General features: G+C 45.3%; 1 protein-coding gene across 1 annotated transcript in view; it reads right to left on the minus strand.

The window, feature by feature from the left end:
- Positions 1 to 15,072, minus strand: part of ANO4 (anoctamin 4) — a 292,620-nt gene extending 277,548 nt beyond the window's left edge. Inside the window, exons 1-2 of the mRNA XM_036456048.2 lie at positions 14,882 to 15,072; positions 1,678 to 1,761 (exon numbers count right to left, since the gene is read on the minus strand). Of these exons, the coding sequence (XP_036311941.2) occupies positions 1,678 to 1,761; positions 14,882 to 15,002 (205 nt within the window). The 5' untranslated portion in view covers positions 15,003 to 15,072. The remainder of the gene's footprint in view (positions 1 to 1,677; positions 1,762 to 14,881) is intronic.
- Between the last annotated feature and the right edge of the window lie 4,837 nt (positions 15,073 to 19,909).

Here is a 19,909-nt window from a genome sequence, read left to right on the forward strand (position 1 = left end):
TTGTTTGGGGATTCATCCCAACCCCACTCAGCCACGTGACTCAAGGCAAGTGGACTCACCCTTCCCCCCTGCAACACGGGTCTAAAGATAACCCTTGTCAACGATTGGCTCAAGGAGGAATGGTTACGTGAGGCTGCTGGGTAAACAGTGCTGATAGGCTTGCTCGATGCAGAGCTGCTACAAACCTTGTGAAAAATTTGTGAAAAACACAATAGCTGCAAAGCGGTGTAGCACGAACTTTTGAAAACCAGGGACTGCCTGTACCGATTTACACGGATCCTAAGCCATGTGCTTGTCAAGGGCAGACCTAGATTGAAATCTTGGGCGTGTTCATTTCTGGCTGGGTAGCAAAGAGCTAGTTTTCTCGTCTGTAAACAGGGAAAGTAGCAATACCTTCCTCACAGAGTCCTGATTAGAATCGTGTATGTCAAGCACCAAGAGCAGCTGGCAAATAGGGAGAACAAATGAATGTAGCTGCAACCAGCATCAGCATTTTTTTTTTTTCTCCTAAAGTGGCGGGCAAGATTCTGGAATCTAGAAAAATTTGAAAGGACATGGAAGGGCAAGGATGAGTTCCACAAACAGGAAAGTAACCAGGGTCACTCTTCCCTTTTTGACCAAAATAGTATATGTTTAAGGTTGAGTAGGAAGGCAGCCGGCAGCCGGGAGAGAGTGTATGGTGAGCACAGGGAAGGAACAGCCCTATAGGTTTGGCTCAGTAGATAAGAGAATTGGTCTGTGGACTGAAGGGTCCCAGGTTCGATTCTGGTCAGGGGCACATGCCTGGGTTGTGGGCTCGATCCCAGTGTGGTGCATGCAGGAGGCAGCCAATCAATGATTCTCTCTCATCATTGATGTTTCTTTTTCTCTCCCTCTCCCTTTCTCTCTAAAATTATATGTATATTTAAAAAAAAGGGGGGGGGGGGGGGGGGAAACAGACCTAACCGGTTTGGCTCAATGGATAGAGCGTTGGCCTGCAGACTGAAGGATCCCAAGTTCAATTATGGACAATGGCATGTACCTTGGTTGCGGGCACGTTCCCAGTACGGGGTGTGCAGAAAACAGCTAATTGATGTTACTCTCTCATCGATGTTTCTAACTCTCTATCCCTCTCCCTTTCTCTCTGTAAAAAATCAATAAAATATATATTTTTAAAAGGGGGTGGAGGGACAGAAAACAACACACCCCAACTGTAGACTTCAATGTTTCTGAGAAGTAAGGGGACAGGGCAGCTGGTACATACAATGTAGCTAGCATTCAATAGCACTGATTTGTTGTTACGTATGCATACATCGGCATTTCTCATATATTGCATGCACACATATGGGAAATAATGTATATTTTCTATTTACCATGGTGATATAAAATTTATTTTTCAATTAGATGAATATAAATCATAAAAGATAAACCAGTTTAAAATAAAGCAAAGGGCAAAAAGTTGGGCAAACCAGAATTTTTAATCTCTCTCTGAAGCACCCTTCCTCCATCCATTTCTATGTAAATGCAATGAGGATCCACAAGAGGGCGCCCCAGCAAGGTGTGTCCAAAAGCAATTGCTCTAATTCTGAAAATAAATGCTCGAGATTGCATTTTCCACTTACTCCTTCCTTAGGCTCCAAACTCCCCACTTTTCCAGGCAATAATAACTGTCATAAAACAAAATACATAATTTCTCACCTATGGTGATCTGGCTGACACAACTGTAGTAGCTGCCGGTGGTTGTGGTGGAAAGGTTGTAACTCCCACTGCTCACATCTCTGTCTGTTAAGAAAATAAAAGAGAAGGTCACATATTCTGGTACACACCATGAACATCATGTAACTATGTGACTGCTGGTAAATAAACCAGTTCTCTGTGTCTCATACTCATTCAGCCATCATGCGTAGGGGTTGCTAGGCACCAGGCACTGGGACACTTCAACAAATAACCCAGACCACCCACACAGACAATAACAGTTATTCAATGTTACTAGAGGCCCGGTGCATGAAAATTCGTGCACTTGGAGGAAGAGGGGCCCTCAGCTTGGCCTGTGCCCTCTCACAGTCAGGGACCTCTCGGGATGTCCACCTGCCGGCTTAGGCCCTTGAGGAGTGGGCCTAAACTACAGTCGCACATCCTTAGCGGTTGCAACCATCAGCCCAGCTTGAGGCTGAGTGGAGCTCCCCTGTGGAAGCACACTGACCACCAGGGGGCAGCTTCTGCATTGAGTGTCTGCCCCCTGGTGATCAGTGTGCATCACAGCGACTAGTCTTTCTGGATCATTCCACTGTTAGGGTCAATTTGCATATTACCCTTTTATTATATAGAATTATAATAGAGGTTGAAGCGCACAGGGAAACAGCAGCTTAGGGTCAGATACTAGAGGTATCAGGTAAGGCTTCCTGGAGGAAGTGACATCAAAACAAAAACCTAAAGGCGCACATTGTCTGACTAAACATAAGGGGGCTAAATGGAGGAAGAAAATTTAAGCAGAGAGCTATTGTCGTGTCTCCAGGCTCAGAGGCACCTGCACCTTATGACTTGGCCGCTGAATGCATTAAGAAAAGGAGGGGTAAGCAGCGGCCACACCACAAAGTGTCTAATAAACCATGTTAACAAGTTTGGATTTTGCCTAGAGCAGTGGTCGGCAAACTCATTCATCAACAGAACCAAATATCAACAGTACAACGATTGAAATTTCTTTTGAGAGCCAAATTTTTTAAACTTAAACTTCTTTTAATGCCACTTCTTCAAACTAGACTTGCCCACGCCATGGTATTTTGTGGAAGAGCCACACTCAAAAGGCCAAAGAGCCACATGTGGCTCGCAAGCCACAGTTTGCCAACCACTCGTCGAGAGAGCAGGATCGCATTTTTATTTCAGAAAGATCACTTCGTGGTGGCATGGAGAACAGGGAGGCGGCAAGACAAGAGGCAGAAAGACTCTTATGAGGCAGTAAGTTGAGAATCAACGAAGGCAGCAGTGGCCAAACCATGAGAGAAGCGGAGTGGAGACAGAGAAGTGGATGTGACTCCCTCGGAGGCTAAAAGGATAGCACACCACACGGACTCCTCACTACTGAGAGCAGGAACGGTTCTGGACAGAGGGGCCCAAGAAACACACATGTCACATTTACCTAACATCTCAGCACGTCACCCACATTAGCTCCTGCAGCAGGTAAACCAGGGCAGACCCCGCCCACACCTGACGGAAAGCCTGAGATGCGGGCGCTGAGGGCCTCGTCCAGGTCAGACTACAGCACCAAGGTCAAATCGAGACAAGAACTGCTTCAATTGTTTATGAAACATGCAGGGCATAAATAACTTCTTCTGAAACATCAAGATAAATCCATAAGATCATCTAATATAAAACACCATAGGTCAGAGACAAAGAATCATTACGGTAATGTTTGCAAAACTGGCCTGAACGGAAATAAATGCTTTATGTTCTGTGATACTAGAAAAACTGTGAAACTGATCTATAATGGGAAAAATTATAAATTAGAGGGGGAAATAATAATTACAAAAAAAAATTGGCCAAATGCACTCAAAGAGAAAGCGTTTCTGGAAATGCAGAGATTCTATTTTGAAGGGAGAGTGCCGTGGGTTGGTAGAGAAGATGGTTTCACGGGTGAACATTCTTAGGAGGAAAGCATTGAGGCCATGGGAGTCATTGGCAAGGGTGCCTGTATGTGCTCACGCTGGAGGGCAGTTGGAAAGTATGGGGGAAAGCAGATGGGTAGGCAGAGGGCAGAAAACCAGCAACGGCCCTCCCTGGTCACATCGAGGCCACTGCAGGCCCACACACAAGGAGGTAAAATGCGAAAGAATACTTTTAGGCTATTTTAACCTGGGGAAAATAATTCTAGTGGATGCATGTGGCCCACTCCTCTCTAAGAACTATCCCCAGACCACCACCTCTACTTCCAAGGGTGCTTCTGAGTACGAGGCACCCCCTTCTCTCCCCCCCCCCCCCCCCCCCCCAGGAACACTGAGCAGGTGAGGTGCACAGGCAGGCCTGGGAGCTACCGTATTTTTCGGACCATAAGACACTCCGGACCATAAGACGCACCAGTTTTTAGAGAAGGGAAATGAAGAAAAAAAGATTCTGAAACAAATAGTGTCCTAAAATATTTTATGTGCATTAAAACCCAACATCACAGTCATAAACACATGTAATCAACCCAGTAAAGTAAACAGCAGCATTTAGAACCATTTTAGAGCTGGGCAAGCACACACAGACCACACAGAGCCGGGCAAGTAAAAAAACTTTTTTTTTTAAGTATATGTGTAGGCTATATTTGGACCATAAGACGCAGGGACTTCCCCCCCCCCCCCCCCCCCACTTCTGGGGGGGAAAAAGTGCGTCTTATGGTCCAAAAAATACGGTACGTTCCAGACCACAGCAATAAAGCAAATAGCACAAGAAAGCAAGTCACACAAACGTCCTGGCTTCCCAGTGCATAGAAAAGCTATGTTTATAGTATACTATAGTCTATGACGTGTGCAATACCATTATGTCTTAAAAAATGCACATCCCTTACTTTAAAAGGATTTTATCACTAAAAGATGCTATCCATCATCTGAGGTTATTGGAAAATAATGCTGATAGACTTGCTCAATGCAGAGTTGCTACAAACCTTCAATTTGAGGGGGGAAAAAAAAAAAAAAAAAGCAGCAATATCTGCAAAGTAGTGTAATGTGAACTTGTGAAAAGCAGGGACTGCCTGTACTGGGTTGCATGTATCTCAAACCATGTGCTTGTCAAGGGCAAACCCAGGTGTTAGACAGTCATTTAACACTGCCCCTGGCATAAGGCACATCCTCAACATATGTCCATTGGTTGAAAACAAGAAAAAAAAGGAATGCCTGAAATTAAAGAATGAACAAATGGCCATTCCCCCTTCCTACTAGTTTTCATTTCAATAAAGGATGCTGGGCTGGGAGTCAGGAGTCCTGGATTTCAAACCCAGTTCTGCTGCACATAGACTCTTGGAACTTGGCCGAACACCACTTTGCTTTTATGACACACCTACGTTGGTACCCGTTTTCTCTAACCAAAAGAAACCCCAAGAGGATTTTTGTTGTTAAATGAATGGTCGTTGTTTCTTCACTTTTCTCCATTCTGGTGTCTTTTCCTCCTGAAAATGGTGATAATGCTTATCTCACTTTTTTTCTTGGGGGGGGGGGGGGGGGGAGACCAGCAGCAGAGAAGATAGGGTATGGTTAATAATTCAGCTACACAAAATGCATAGCTAGCAAATAATTCAGTATATATTTGTAGAGTGAGCTGAATCAACAATTTCCAGACCTAAAACACTGCTCTAACTACTGTGAAGTCGTCATTCCTTATTCTTTTTAAATGCATCACTCAGGATCTGTCCTTGAAGGATTTTGGAAGTGAGGAAACCTTCCAGGACAAGGTCAATAGCATCAAAGGTGGAAGTGGAAGAGAGAAGGTGGAGGGGGGATAAAAAGGAAAGAGAGATTGGTTGAGATTTACAAGCACAGAAATGCCTATGGATGGGGAGAAGAGGAAAACAAATGAGGGAGGAATCGTACTGAGAAATTAGTAATCAACAAAGAAGCAGAATGCTCAAATTAGGAACGAATGCCCGGGAAGAGGCTGTGAATAAATTTGAATGACAAAACTACTGAAACATGAGTCATATCTGAATGGTAAAACTAGGGTGTAATTTTGTTATAATTCAAACTAGCCAAAATCTGGCTGATTTGACTCAATGGATAAAGCATTGGCCTAAGAACTGGAGGTCCCCCAGTTCAATTCCAATCAAGGTACAATAATTCAAGGATCTCAGTTGTGGGCTCAATCTCAGGCCTGGTTAGGGTGAGTTTGGGAGGCAACCAGTTGATGTTCTCTCTCACATCGATGTTTCTCTCTGTGTGTTTATCCTGCTCTCTCCCGCTCTCTCTAAAAATCCATGGAAAAATATCCCTGAGTGAGGATTAACAACAACAAAGACTCAGAGAGTAAGAATACGAAGACATGTGGCAGTTACATTCTTGGTGACTCAATAAAGGAAGGTATGTCCTCTCGAAATTAAAACAAAAATGCTAGATTTGATAGGAGAGCTTGAATATCCATTTAATCCTTTAGGAATCAACTGAAGTTAATTTTTTTTTAAATCAAGTTACTAGTGGAAGCACCTGAGACTCTGAATGAAATTAATACACTTCGCCAATTCGAGTCAGTATTTAGATCAGACACCTGGTTCCACCCTCGGGCACAGAATTGCATGTCTCCAGCTCCATTTCCCACATGCACAACAGGGATAAATAAAGGCTCCTCCTTATAAGGCAGCACACAGAACGTGTTATTGAATACTGGCTGTTATTTTTGTTTTATACTTAGAAAGAGCAAGGATATCCATACAGCAGAATACTCTACGGCAAAGACAATGAAGCAAAGCTACACCAACTATTATGGACATGCCTCACAACCAGGTCGAATGGAAGAGACAACACAAAACAATACATTGATCTATTTATGGACATTTCACAACAAAACTATAGTCTTTTTTGTTAATCGTCAGGATATCTTTCTTTTATTAATTAAGTTTTTTTACATATGTGTCCTTATTATCCCCCACTCATGCCCCACATCCCTGTTGTCTGTGTCCATTGATTAGACTCATATGCATGCACACAAGTCCCTTGGTTGATCTTTCCCCCTTATTCCCACCGACCCCCACCTTCCCTGGGGTTTGACGTTCTAATCAACATTTCTCAGCCTCTGGATTTGTTCTTATTCATCAGTCTATGCTGTTCATTATATTCCACAAATGAGTGAGATCATGTGATATTTATCTTTCTTTGCCTGGCTTATTTCACTTAGCATAATGTTCTCCATCTCCATCCATGTTGTTGCAAATGGTAGGAACTCCTTTTTTATGGCAGCATAGTATTCCATTGTGTAAATGTACCACAGTTTTTTACTCCACTCATCTGCTGATGGGCACTTAGGCTGTTTCCAAATCTCAGCTATTGTAAATTGTGCTGCTATGAACATGGGGTGCATATATCCTTTCTGGTGTTTCTGGTTTCTTGGGATATATTCCTAGAAGTGGGATTACTGGGTCAAATGGGAGTTCAGGATATTTTTTCTATTACTTTTTTTTTTTTTTAGAAGAGTGGAAAGGAGGGATGGAGGGAGAGGAAGAGAGAGGAGACAGAAACATCAATGTGTGAGAAACACATCATTCATTGCCTCTCAAATATGACCTGACCAGTCCAGGGATTGAACCTGCAATCAGATACGTGCCCTTGACCAGGAATTGAACTCATAACTTTTCAGTGCATGGGATGACACTCTAATCACTAAGCAACACCAACCAGGAAAACAAAACTATATTCTTTAAAAAAAAAAAAAAACACGTATGTATTTTTATTGATTTCAGAAAGGAAGGGAGAGGGAGATACAGATATATACATCAACGATGAGAGAGAATCATTGATCGGCTGCCTTCTGTACACCCCCACAGGGGATCGAGCCCACAATCTGGGCATGTGCCCTGACCAGAAATCAAACCGTGACCTCCTGGTTCATAGGTTGACACTCAACCACTGAGTCACACCAGCTGCGCAAAACTATAATCTTTATAGATGCATACAAGAAAGGTAAAAAGGGAAAGAACAGTAACACAGTAAGTTGCACCAACATCAGCAGGGTGGTTCCTTTGGTGGAAAAAAGGCCGTGAAGGGGCAGGGAGAGTGCAGGGTGGGCTCTGCACTGCTGGGGTGTTCTATTTCTTGATCTAGGTGGTGGTCACATGATCACATTCACTATATAATTCTTTGTTAAATTATAAATTTGCCTTACCCACCTGTCTGTACGTAAATCACAGCGCACCATTTATTTATTTATTTATTTATTTTAAGAAATAAAGAGGGGCAGAAATCATGACTGGGCAAACCAGAAATGTAAACTCTGAAAATAATAACCAGGGAAATGAGATGGCGATAGAATTAGAAGACGTTAGCTATGGAGCACTTCCTCTTTGCGAGGCTTTGTGCTAAACATGATCTCATTTGCATCCACTATTTCACCTGAGCTCCAAAACCACTCAGGTCAGGTAGCTTTGATGATCCCCCCATACCAGTGAGGACCTAGGCCTGCAAAGCTGAGAAGCCGGATGAGAGGAACACTTCTGAAAAGTCGCAGTTGGAATTAAAGCCCAGGTCTGCCCGGCTGCACCAGGCCACTATGTGAGAAGAGAGGCACAGACAGAAGGAGGCCAAATGAACGTCTCAGGCTGGGGAGGTGGCTCCCTGCTGTACTCGGGGCTCCCTGGCTGACAGTCTCATCTGATGTGCAAAGCTCTGCGGTTCTCCAGGGAACAAGACAGACATCATCTCGTGTGCGCTTTCTGTCTCAGCGCCTTTTCATCGAACACTTAAAAAGCTACTCCGCCTTTATTTTGGTTACTATTTGCTTGCGGCAAAAAGATATAAAAACATACAGCAAGCAAACACTAACCAAAATAAAGGTGGAATTGCTTTACTAAAGACAAAAAGGGTCAATGACTAATGATAAAGGGTTCAGGTTACATTCTTCAGGAAGATATTTTTTAAAATGGACCTCAACTCTTTTTCTTTATATTGTAACTGAAATTCATTCGTTCAAAAATCACTTACTGCCTGCCACACGGGGTAGACACTGGCTGGCCCCAGGCAGGAATTGGAGCTTTGGGAGGTCTAAGGCAGTGGTCAGCAAACTCATTAGTCACCAGAGCCAAATTATCAACAGCACAACAATTGAAATTTATTTTGAGAGCTACATTTTTTAAACTTAAACTTCTTCTAACGCCACTTCTTCCAAATAGACTCGCCAGGTCATGGTATTTTGTGGAAGAGCCACACTCAAGGGGCCAAAGAGCCACTTGAGGCTCTCGAGCCACAGTTTGCCGACCATGGCTCTAGGGAGCTGATGAATCCAAGTCTAGAAATTGTGTTTCCCCTCACCAGATAAAAAACAGATCTAATTCTACAATAAGGATGATAAACACATCGTGGTGTTTCCACAAAACTTCTGCATCTGCTCTTCCATATGATTTTTGCAACAGCACGAGGAGACAAACAGGGCAGCAATAGCGTCCTCTGTACCTTCCCCTGGACCTGAGCTACACCCAAACTCCTGGAGGTCAAGGCCTTCCCCTACTCATTCTCTGACACAATTCCTGGCTCTGCCTAATGCCATGGTTGTGGTCAGCAAACTGCGGCTCGAGAGCCACATGCAGTTCTTTGGCCCTTTGAGTGTGGCTCTTCCACAAAATACCATGGCCTGGGCGAGTCTATTTCAAAGAAGTGGCATTAGAAGAAGTTTAAGTTTAAAAACTTTGTCTCTCAAAAGAAATTTCAATCGTTATACTGTTGATATTTGGCTCTGTTGACTAATGAGTTTGCTGACCACTGGCCTAATGCACAGAAGTCACCATAAATGTTTACCAAAGCCTCTAGTAAGCTTCAAACACTTTAACCATCATCCCTGCATTTTAAACACTGTGCCCGAGACTCCTCCCAGCTTCCCTAGGATTCTATCCTCACAGGCACAGCGACAAAGTCCTTCCATGAACCCTAATAAGAGAAAAGCCCCACAGCCCTTCCTTAACCTCCTACTTGTCCCTACTCCTCTCAGTGTTAAAAATCGTATATTCTATTTCCAACTTTTCTGGAACCTTATCATTACAATGTAAGAGTCATGATAACAGGCAGTTTTTGGTTTTACTTCCAGAACCTACATCAGTGGCTACACTCACCAAACATACATTGAATTGTTTGTTCTAGGAACTTCCTGGCAGCCCATTTGTCTAGGACAGTGGTGGGCAAACCATGGTTCAGGAGCCACATGTGTCTCTTTGGCCCCTTGAGTATGGCTCTTCCACAAAATACCACGTGTGGGCAGCGTTAGAACACTCAAAGGGCCAAAGAGCTGCATGTGGCTTGAGAGCCGCCGTTTGCTGACCACTGACCTAGGACTATATTCCAGTAGAAAATGCACATGCCTCTTACAAAGAACATCATGTTTTACAGGGAAAGATTAAAACGCTTCTGCACGGGATCAAAGTGAAAATTTAATTTTAATTTTACCCCAGAAACTTCTATGATGTGAAGGGCTGAAGGTCAAAGGATAATCTGTACGTGCTTTGCTACAGCTTCTTCCCCTCTCCCCTTTTTTTAAATTGGTTTTTGTGTGTTCAGATACAGCTTTTTTTTAAATTTTATTTTATTTTTAAAAATATTTTTATTGTTGACAGTATTACACATGTCTTCCATCCCCCTCCCTTTACCTCCTCTGCCCAGTCCCTAGTCACCCCATTCCAGGTAGTCACCACCCTATTGTCCATGTCTATGGGCTGCATGTATAAGTACATAGTTCTCTGCAGCTTCTTAATCGAAAGGATCCTAACTGGTGTTCAGCATGAGCATCTGGATTGCATAATAACAGGCATGCCAGGTGGTGGGAGGCAAACACAAGAGAAGTCATCAAAGAGCCCTTTGGATTGATTTTGTAGCTAAACCATGAGCTGCGGTCAGTTGCATGCATCTGATTTGACCACATAGTGTGGACACATTTGCTCCTTTGGGTGTTCAATGACAAAAGTTCTTTTGCAACAGGAAAATGCATAGTATACTTGTGCATGGTGTACTGACTCCTGCTAGCCTTCACTCTGTCCTTCAGTCGGCGGGACAGCTAAGTATTGATCACCTACTATGTGCCTTTGGGGATTTTACAACCAATAGAGGGGAGTGCTCCTTATATCCAAAATGGAGAGTGTTAGGGACTTACTCTGAGAAGTCCCAAGAGAAGAACCAAGTCAGATGGGGAGGGTGAACAAGGAGAGAGAGGAAGCCTCGTAAAGGCAGAGGGCTTTATTAGTCAACAGAGCCAAATATCAACAGTACAACGATAGAAATTTCTTTTGAGAGCCAAAGTTTTTAAACTTAAACTTCTAACTCCACTTCTTCAAAACAGACTCGCCCAGGCCATGGTATTTTGTGTAAGAGCCACACTCAAGGGGCCAAAGAGCCGCATGTGTCTCACGAGCCGCAGTTTGCCGACCACTGTCCTAGGGTCTCCTCTCTTTGCTTCTCTCAGTCCCCATGTCCCATGATTAGGCAGTGGATGACCAGAGTTCAGGACTTGTGATCGAAAGGGGGTAAAGATGATTAGGCTTAGCTCTCACAACACCCTTCTCCTTTACCCCCTTCTGATCACAAGTCCTGAACTCTGGTCATCCACTGCCCTTAAGCCTTTGCTCAAACCACACCTTCTGCCTGGAATTACCCACACACCCCCACACACATTGGTTTATTCTCTGCCTCTTAACTCTCCCCAGCACCAGGTGCCACAGCCAAACTATCTACACCTGCATTTGGACTCCACGCTGTTATGTGGAGCTTAATCTGTCTGTGCCTCAATGAATACAGGGCTAACAGTGGACTACCTTCTTAAAGGCTGCCGTGAGATTAAAATGAGCTAATGCACATAAGGTGCCAGTTATTACTGCCCATGCCCCACCATAGCCCACACTTCACCTTACCGTGCAAAAAACCTTGTGACCCCACTTCACAGGCTTCCCGCTAAGAGACTGTGCACTTGGGGCCATTGTCTCGCCTTTGGTAGCTAACTGACCAATGTCACGAGCATGACATTGTTGAGAGATTATAAAGTCAAGGACAGAACCCAGGCAAACACCAATATACTACGGTAGTAAGCAGAAGGAAGAGTACACGAGAAAAGACACAATTTAAGAGGCAGGAGGAACATGAGCATGAATAGTGACAACAATACTGACTCTGACTGCATTTCCTTCTGGTTTTCTACTTGCCCTCTCTACAGGAACCTTCCTTGAATAGGACATGCTTGTTCCTGCCGTGGGGCCTTTGCACATATATCCCCTTTGCCAGGAATGCTCTTTCCCCACCAAAAAAAAAAAAAAAAAAAAAAAGGCTTATTCCTTTCCTTCGTTTCAGTCTCTGCTCAGATGACCTCCTCAAGGATATTTGAGACCATGGCCCCAAGTGTAGAGCCCATCTCTCAGGGGGAGGTCTGTAACCTGGGGCCACCATGTTTTCTGCATTGTTAAAGTCTGTAACCTGGGGCCACCATGTTTTCTGCATTGTGAAGTGTGCGCGATGCTGGGCCGTGAAGAGATATCTGAGCAGAGGCTTTCCCTATCTGAAGTAGCCCCACTGGGCACTATAAGCTCCTCCGGCCCCTCAGTAGGTCTCCTCAGATTTCAAGGCCAGGGTGGCAGGTTCGGGGTAAGTTCCTGCCAGGATCAGCCTGGCACTCGGCCCTTCGCCTTCTCTGGCATGGCCGAGAATGAATCAAGTCCCAGTCATTTCTCTCTAAAAGGGACCAGTCACCCATCCTTGGTCTCATGCATGGGGTTATATAATGAGCTAAAAGCAGTTAGGAACCAAAACGATTTAAAGGACAAGGAAAGAGAAAAATCATCGGTGAGTACAAAAGGTCGAAGCAATGAAGATCCAGAATTTTAAAAATGGCATCCTCCACTGAACATGTATTTTTTAGCGGGCATAGTATAGTTATTGATTTCTCTGATCTCAATTCACAGCTCTGGAACATATGAGTCTAGATGGCTGCCTGGATGTTAAAATGCATGCTAAAATACAGAAAGAGCCAGTTCCAATATACGATCAAAGGTGCATACTTAGACGGGAAGTTAGTAGGTTTAATGGGAGCTGCTGCTAATGAAATGTATGCACAAGCCACATTTCTCTCTCTTCTTAGGAGCCTCACTCACATGGTCTCCAGTATAAACTGTTTGTTCTCTCGGCAGCCCCTATGCTAAAGCTAGGACCTAAGGCATTTATTAAATCCAGCAAACGAATATAAAAATTGAATCCTATAAATTCTAGGCAAAAAAAAAAAAAAAAAAAAAAAAAAACCCTCAGATCATCCCTCTTCATGATATCTTAACCCAAATCCAAGAGAACTGAAAGGGCACATTTTTAAAAGAAGCTCGATTGTCTGAGAGATGATTTGTAGAAGGTTCCAGAGCTGGGCCAAGCGGCTCACCAGATAATGATCTCGACAGCACCCAGAGGGTGAGGAATGTGTTCAATGTGCTCCATTTGGTTTTTCTTTACCGTTTTCACTAGGTGGGAACCCTGATGGACTCATTTATCTTGTCCTGTCGCAGGTCACATCGCTATGGACCAAAGAACCGATACACACTTTGGGGCCAAGCATATTCATCACGTTAGGGAGGGGGGAGGAAGCAGAGTGTGTCGGGAATGTCTTTCGAACAGCACAAATCTAAATGGCATATATATTTCCCTCTTAGGTTCTAAAGACGAAACCGTGTAATCCCTAATTGACACACACACACACCTCCAAGTGATCAGCCACCTTTTCCTTTAATTACTGAAACATACATGCTTTTCAAAAAACAGTTCCACTACTCCGGCTTCATTGACTCCACCTGGGCACCCGACGAAGCTTTCAAAACTTCTGGAAATTTACAGAACTGATGATTATGTAGACCTGTGACTGACAATGTCCACAGAGCAGCGTGTGACATTTAACGTGACATAAAAAAAAAAAAAAAAAAAAAAAAAAACAGAAGTTAGGTCCCTTGGGTAGGAAAAGGAGTAAAAGATAGATTCCTGCCAATGAATATGCCTAAAACACCACCAGGATGTTGAGTTATCCCCAGATGGTAATCCAAGACTGACAATGGTGTGTGTTATCTGTGCAGCAGGGGCAAGAACGACACAACCCAGCAGAAAATGCTCTGAATAAGGAGAGAGAGAGGAAAAAAAAGAAGGAAAAAAAAAGCCACTAGTGTGCCATTTGTAATCAGCTCACCATTTGTTAGTAGCACCCAAGCATCAAATGCAAACCCTCAAGGCCACCTGAGGGATCACCTGAAACAGTTTAAATCCTAAGAAGGACAGAGCGACCTCTGTAACCTCCCACCACCTCCAATGAACCTTCAGAACACTCCCCAACCACTGCTCACAGCCTTCCCATCTAAAACTCCAAAACCTGATGTTATTGCAGCAGCTGAGTGCAAAGCAGGCGAGGGAGGGAGGTCTGTTTGAGTCTCTGCCTCCTATAACCCTGTCTCTACTTAAAGAACTACAAAGAACCACGTTTCCTCTGCTCCTCTGGAAAAAGCCTCACTGGCTTCTGCAGCACGCTGGGATGTCTAAGTCCCAAACCTTCGCCCTGTGATTTTGTTATCCTTCGGAATTGTACAATACCTCTTTAAAAATAATAAAAGCATACAGTTCTTTACTCAAAAATGTTTTAAAAGGAGGAATAATGCCTTGTATTTCCATGGAATTTTTCTTTCCAAGCTGTGTTTTTTGTTTCTTGGGTTTTGGTTTGTTTGGGGGGTTTTTTTTGTTTGTTTTTTTGCATTAAGAAAAACCTATTTTGTGTACTAGTCTATTATTGAAGTCCATCATAGCATCTGTCAGAGAGATACCCTCACCTCTGATGGACAGATGCAGAAATTCAAGAACAGGAAAGTTTCAATAACTTGGCCAAGGTCAGTCGGGACAAGAAGCACTGATGGAACGCACTTCTCAGAACCACGGGGTTCTAAGTACTAAACTCGGGAACCTTCCCTTCTCCCCCCGCCCCCCGGGGAGGTCTGCAGCGAACTGGCTGTTTCTGGGGTCCCAAAAGCACCCAGATCCCTTCCAAAGGACTCTTTCTCCAAACGCCCTCTTTCCCAGGGGCCCGGCCGCCTTTAGCCCCAAGGAGCATCCTTCCCCCGGGCCAGCGCACGCTGCAGCGGACTGACTCCCTTTCTCCCCCACCCTCCCGGGGCCGAACCCCGAAGTTTCCCGGGATAATAGGAAGGCTCCCGGGCCCCGCCCCAGCCGCCCCGGGAGCCGGTTACCGTAAGCGGAGAGGGAGTCCATCCTGCCCCGCGTGCGCTCCAGGCTGGCCAGCGCGTCGGCCAGAGCGGCCGCCGGGGCGCGGCGCCCCTGGACGGCGGGCGCGCGGCGCGGGGACTGCATGCGCTCGGCTCCCGCGGCGCCCGGCCGGCCGCCCCGCTGCTGGGCATGCCCCGTGGCCGCCCGGAGAGGTGCCCCGAAGAGATGCCCCTGCGGGTTCCTACTGCCAGGGCGCGGGGAGCCTGGGCGCAGACGGGCCGCGGCGCTCCGGTGCCCGCGGGAGGTGAGCCTGCTGTGCGGGATGCGGGGCGCGGGCCAGGAGGGAGGAGGGGCGAAGCGGGCGGTGGGCGGGACCCCGGCTAGGTCTCCGCCTCCAGGGTGCCCCGGCCCTGAGTCTCCGTGGCGACGGGGGACGGGCGATGGGGAGTCCGGAGCGGGCAGCAGCCTCCCGGACCTAGAGCTTTCGGCGCCCGCCTGGACCCCGGGAGAGCGCGCCGCCTGGGGATGCCCAGGGTGGGTCCCGTCGCCTGGGACTCGGCGCGATACCCACCCGAGGGGGCGGTCAGGAGGAGCGTCTGTCTCCGAGCCAATGGCCAGGGGAGGACGGCAACTCTGTCCCGCGGACTTTTACCAGTGAACCGCGAAGCACCAAGATCTGACACCAGCGGTGCAGACTGTGCGGCGCGTCATCCTAGCCCGTTATTCGTGCGTCTGGCTCCCCACGAGGCTGGGCGAGAGGCTGATCAGGGAGCTGCCTTAACCGAGACTTGCTTCCGAGCCCCTCCTAGCTCGTCCCCCACTCTCCCACCCCCGGGGAGCCCACGCATCCTATTGAGGGGGGTTCCCCGTTTGCAGTGTGGGAGGGAAATGGGGAGTAGGAGAGGGAGACAGAGAAGCCAGCGGCACCCATCGAAAGGGTGTTGGGGGAGGGGGGAGAGCAAGAGAAAAGGGGAGGCCACCCAGCGTCCCCTCCCTGTCAGGTGCTCCAGAGGCTTTGTGATTCGCAGTGTAAGGTCCCCACCACAGCCGGAGCGCACGCGGCTTCCTGGCGCCGGCTGACCTGGTCCCGGGAACCGCTGCCGCTGCGCCTTCACTTCCCCTTCCTGTGGGTCTGTCTGGTCCACTTCACAGGACCGTGGCAGGGATCAGGCGGGATGCGGACAGTGTCATTCTCTCTGAGGCATTGTCTTGAAAGCTGCTCTCTGCCTGAAATTTGCCCTCTAGGGGCCTCGACCTGCCTCTCCCCCAGGTCCCCTCAAATTCACCCTCCTCCGGACCTCAAGCTCCCAAGTCTAGAGATTTGGAAACCTGCCCTCAGCCCCCCATCTTTGATATAATGCGTTCAGGCTTCAAAGCAGGTATGGCTCCTGCTGTGCACCCATAAGCAGGCATTACGTCTTTGGAGAGCCTCTCTGCTCCCCCTCCCCCACCACACACACACACACACACACACACACACACACACACACACTCACTCACCTCCAGCTCCTCAGTATGGGGCTCTGGGCGCTTGCCTCAGCCCCTTCTACCCGGGGTGCCTCTCGGTGCCTCCCTAGAGTCCAAGGCCATTTGCAAGTTGTCTAGGTCAGTGGTCGGCAAACTCATCAGTCCACAGGGCCAGATATCAACAGGACAACGATTGAAATTTTTTTTGAGAGCCAAATTTTTTTAACTTAAACTTCTTCTAATGCCTCTTCTTCAAAATAGACTCGCCCAGGCCGTGGCATTTTGTGGAAGAGCCACACTCAAGGGGCCAAAGAGCCGCATGTGGCTCGAAAGCCGCTGGTTGCCGACCACTGTCTTAGGGCCTCCAGCTCTTTCTCCTCTCCTTTACCTCTACGTTTCAGCTCAGGGAGGGTCACGGAGAAAGACAACCCACATGAGTTACAAATCGCACTGTAATTCTTCTTGGCAGCTCTTTTTAATTAGGAGGAACTAAAACGTAGTGTCTAATTAATTAACCTTGCTCAAGGGCACCTGCACTTCTGCCCATGCAACTCCATCCCAAATCCTTGAGATAGTCAATCCCTCCGTAGAATTAAGATTGAGAACACCGGGTCTGGTGGCTGAGGCGTTGATGGATGGATAGATACTCCTCATTCCTTCACTGTCAGGTTTGCCGGGAGCCCTCCTGTTCTTCACAGGCCTGTGCAGCAGGTGCAATCCTTCAAGCAGGCCCCCATCTCCTGATCTGTGGTGGGACTGGGTGGTCTCCCTACCCCCTCCCCATCCTTGAGGGGAACATAGGCCAACAAAGAATGATGATGCTATGATGATGGAGAGGGTGCTGAAGAAGCCACGTAGTGAACAAGCGATTCTGCCTTTGCAGCATTCACAGGGGAAAGATGAGGTCCAGGATTTGTGTTGTTGCCAGTAAAATCTCCTAAAGACAAGCTTGTCACTCAAATGTTCTTATGTTTTATTCATTATCTGTGTTTTCGGGAGTAAAATATGAACTGCCACAAACTGGATGAAAGCTGCGTTCTAAAAATTCCCAGGAAAATGCTCTGTTCCGATGATTAAGGAAAAAGTACCTCTCTTTTCAGCACGCTCTGAACTTGAACTATTTGACTTACTATCAGCTGCCCTGAACGTAATTAGATTGCATCTGACGCTGGAAGAGGCTGACTCTTGGTGTCGGATGAACATTGTCTTTTGTGATTGACATTTTTAATAACTCACTTTAATTTTGTCGTTTATGAACTACTCTACAAATACTCATTCGGTAAAACTGTTTGCATATGAAAAATAATGTAGCTTTCATTTGCCCACAACCAACTTGACTTAGAATTTGACACAGTATTAAAGATTTAACAAATTGAATATTTTTTTTTAAATTGCTGTTTTTAAAGTAAAGAACTTACATACTTACTAAAGACCTGGTGCGTGGAAATTCGTGCACTGCGGGGGGGTGTCTCTCAGCCCAGCCTGTATACTCTCACAATCTGGGACCCTTTGGGTAGAGTCCAGTCCATCATAGCATGGCTCTGGTTCCCCAGGCCTATGGGGCAGGGGTGGAGGGAAGGGACCAAGTGGCCAGTCTGATGGCAGCATGGCTCCATTCCCACAGCTCCCTCACACTATCATGCCTCAGGTGGCTGGGGCTCAGGACTGACTCCGCTGCGCCGGTCGAGACCTTAGCCTGATGTTTGGTCATCTGTCCAGTCGTTTAGATAGCGACAGACAGTGGCTTTTTATATATTAGGATATGCGCAGCCCATGGGCATAGGTAATAGGGTGGTGAAGATCTTGAGAGGTTCATAGAGACTGGGAGAAAGGAGTAAAGGAGGGAAGAAATGGAAGACATCTGTAATACTATCAACAACAAAAAAAAATTAAATTGCTATTTTTACCTTTTATGTTCCTATCTCTTCTGTATTCCCATAATGTTGAATATCTTTATCACATCATGGATCACATCATATTATAATTGTCCTATTTACCCATCTATCTCTGGTGGAAAGCAGGGACCATATAAGACCATGTCTTATATTCCATTGTATCCCAACACCTACACATTACTTGGCCCATATTAGTTACTCAGTAAAATTTAGTTCAGTGAATAAGTGTGATTATGGAGAGGAGGGGTTGGGGTCAGTGCTTAAGAGACCTGAGCTGTGGCAGACTTTATTCTGTAGATCTCAACCATCTTGCTCATTCAAGAAAGACGGCTACATGAAAACCATTGTGCTTTGGCCAGGACAAAGAACCGCAGTGTGTGTTTAGTTGAGGCACACAGAAAAAAATAAATGAGTTTCTTATTCCAGAATCCCTAAAACTCTCCCTGGAAATGAAGTGTTTGGGAAAGGATTTGTGGACAGGCTTCTTGGGATTCATGAGTTCCCTGATAATGACATTCAGAACTGTGTGTGGACACACATTTTTTCTGAGGTAGGGAAGGCATCCATAATTTTCATCGGTTTTTTAGTGGTGAGACTGATCCAACAAAGATAAAAAATTAATGGCATAGCAAGTCTTTCACATCCCAAAATAGCCTTTAAAGAAGAATAATTACAGTGATGGAGCATTATAGCAGCATAGTAGATCCTTTTGCTGTAACAACGAATAACGGCCCCTTAGAACCAAGCTATAATTTGCTACAACCTGAAAAAAATAATAGCTAAAATGAAATGACAGGCTTTGCTTTTAAAAATTCCAAAACTAAATAAATTTGAATTATATAAAGCTGTTAGCTCCTTGCAATTAAATTTGTGTGTGTGTGTTTTTTAATGGAAGTGTTGTATAATCCTCAAACTATATTTCTAAAAAAATATATCAAATAAGCAGGATTATCAAGTTCATATTTTAGGACTTTAATGTTTGTAATACATTTCTATAAAATTTGGCAGATTTGTAATAATAAATGTAGCTGAGTTTATTGTGTACCATGAACTGTTCATATATGTAACATTCATATTTCATTCTTAACATATATTTAAGTACTTACATATAAAATACTATTTATTTATATCTTTTGTATATATACACTCAGTCAATATTTAGACTAATGAAATAGATACTACTTTTATCACCATTTGACAATGAGGGAAACTGAGTCACAGAGTTTCCCTATTAACTTTAGTACTAATTAATTATTAGTAAGAGATGGGTTCAAGATTTGAAACCAGATTCCAGAGCTCATGATATGCTTCCAAATGTTGTTGAATATACATAAACCATCTGATTGTTTTGCCCTCTAAATCTTATATTTCAATACAATTTTATTTATACTTCTTTTCTAAGAAAAAAATAGGTAAATTGCACAGAAAGGCAGCAAGCAGTGACCGTAGAGAAGAGACTAAGTGAGGCTTTCCTTGGCACATTAGGGCCAGCCAGTGGAAGCAAACTGCAAAGTAAACATGAACAGTGAGTTCTTATCTCAAGGAAGAGAATGGATTCTTTTCATTCTAGCTTCGTGGTCTCCATTTCTCAAGTTCCACAAAAATCTCTCTTCAGTTCATAACAGAAAAGCTTTGCCGCATCAGCTATGTTTGGAGACTGCTTCATGCATTTTGTCCCTGTATGAATGT

Source organism: Pipistrellus kuhlii, unplaced genomic scaffold, assembly GCF_014108245.1.
Source record: "Pipistrellus kuhlii isolate mPipKuh1 unplaced genomic scaffold, mPipKuh1.p scaffold_m20_p_3, whole genome shotgun sequence".
NCBI lineage: Eukaryota > Metazoa > Chordata > Mammalia > Chiroptera > Vespertilionidae > Pipistrellus > Pipistrellus kuhlii.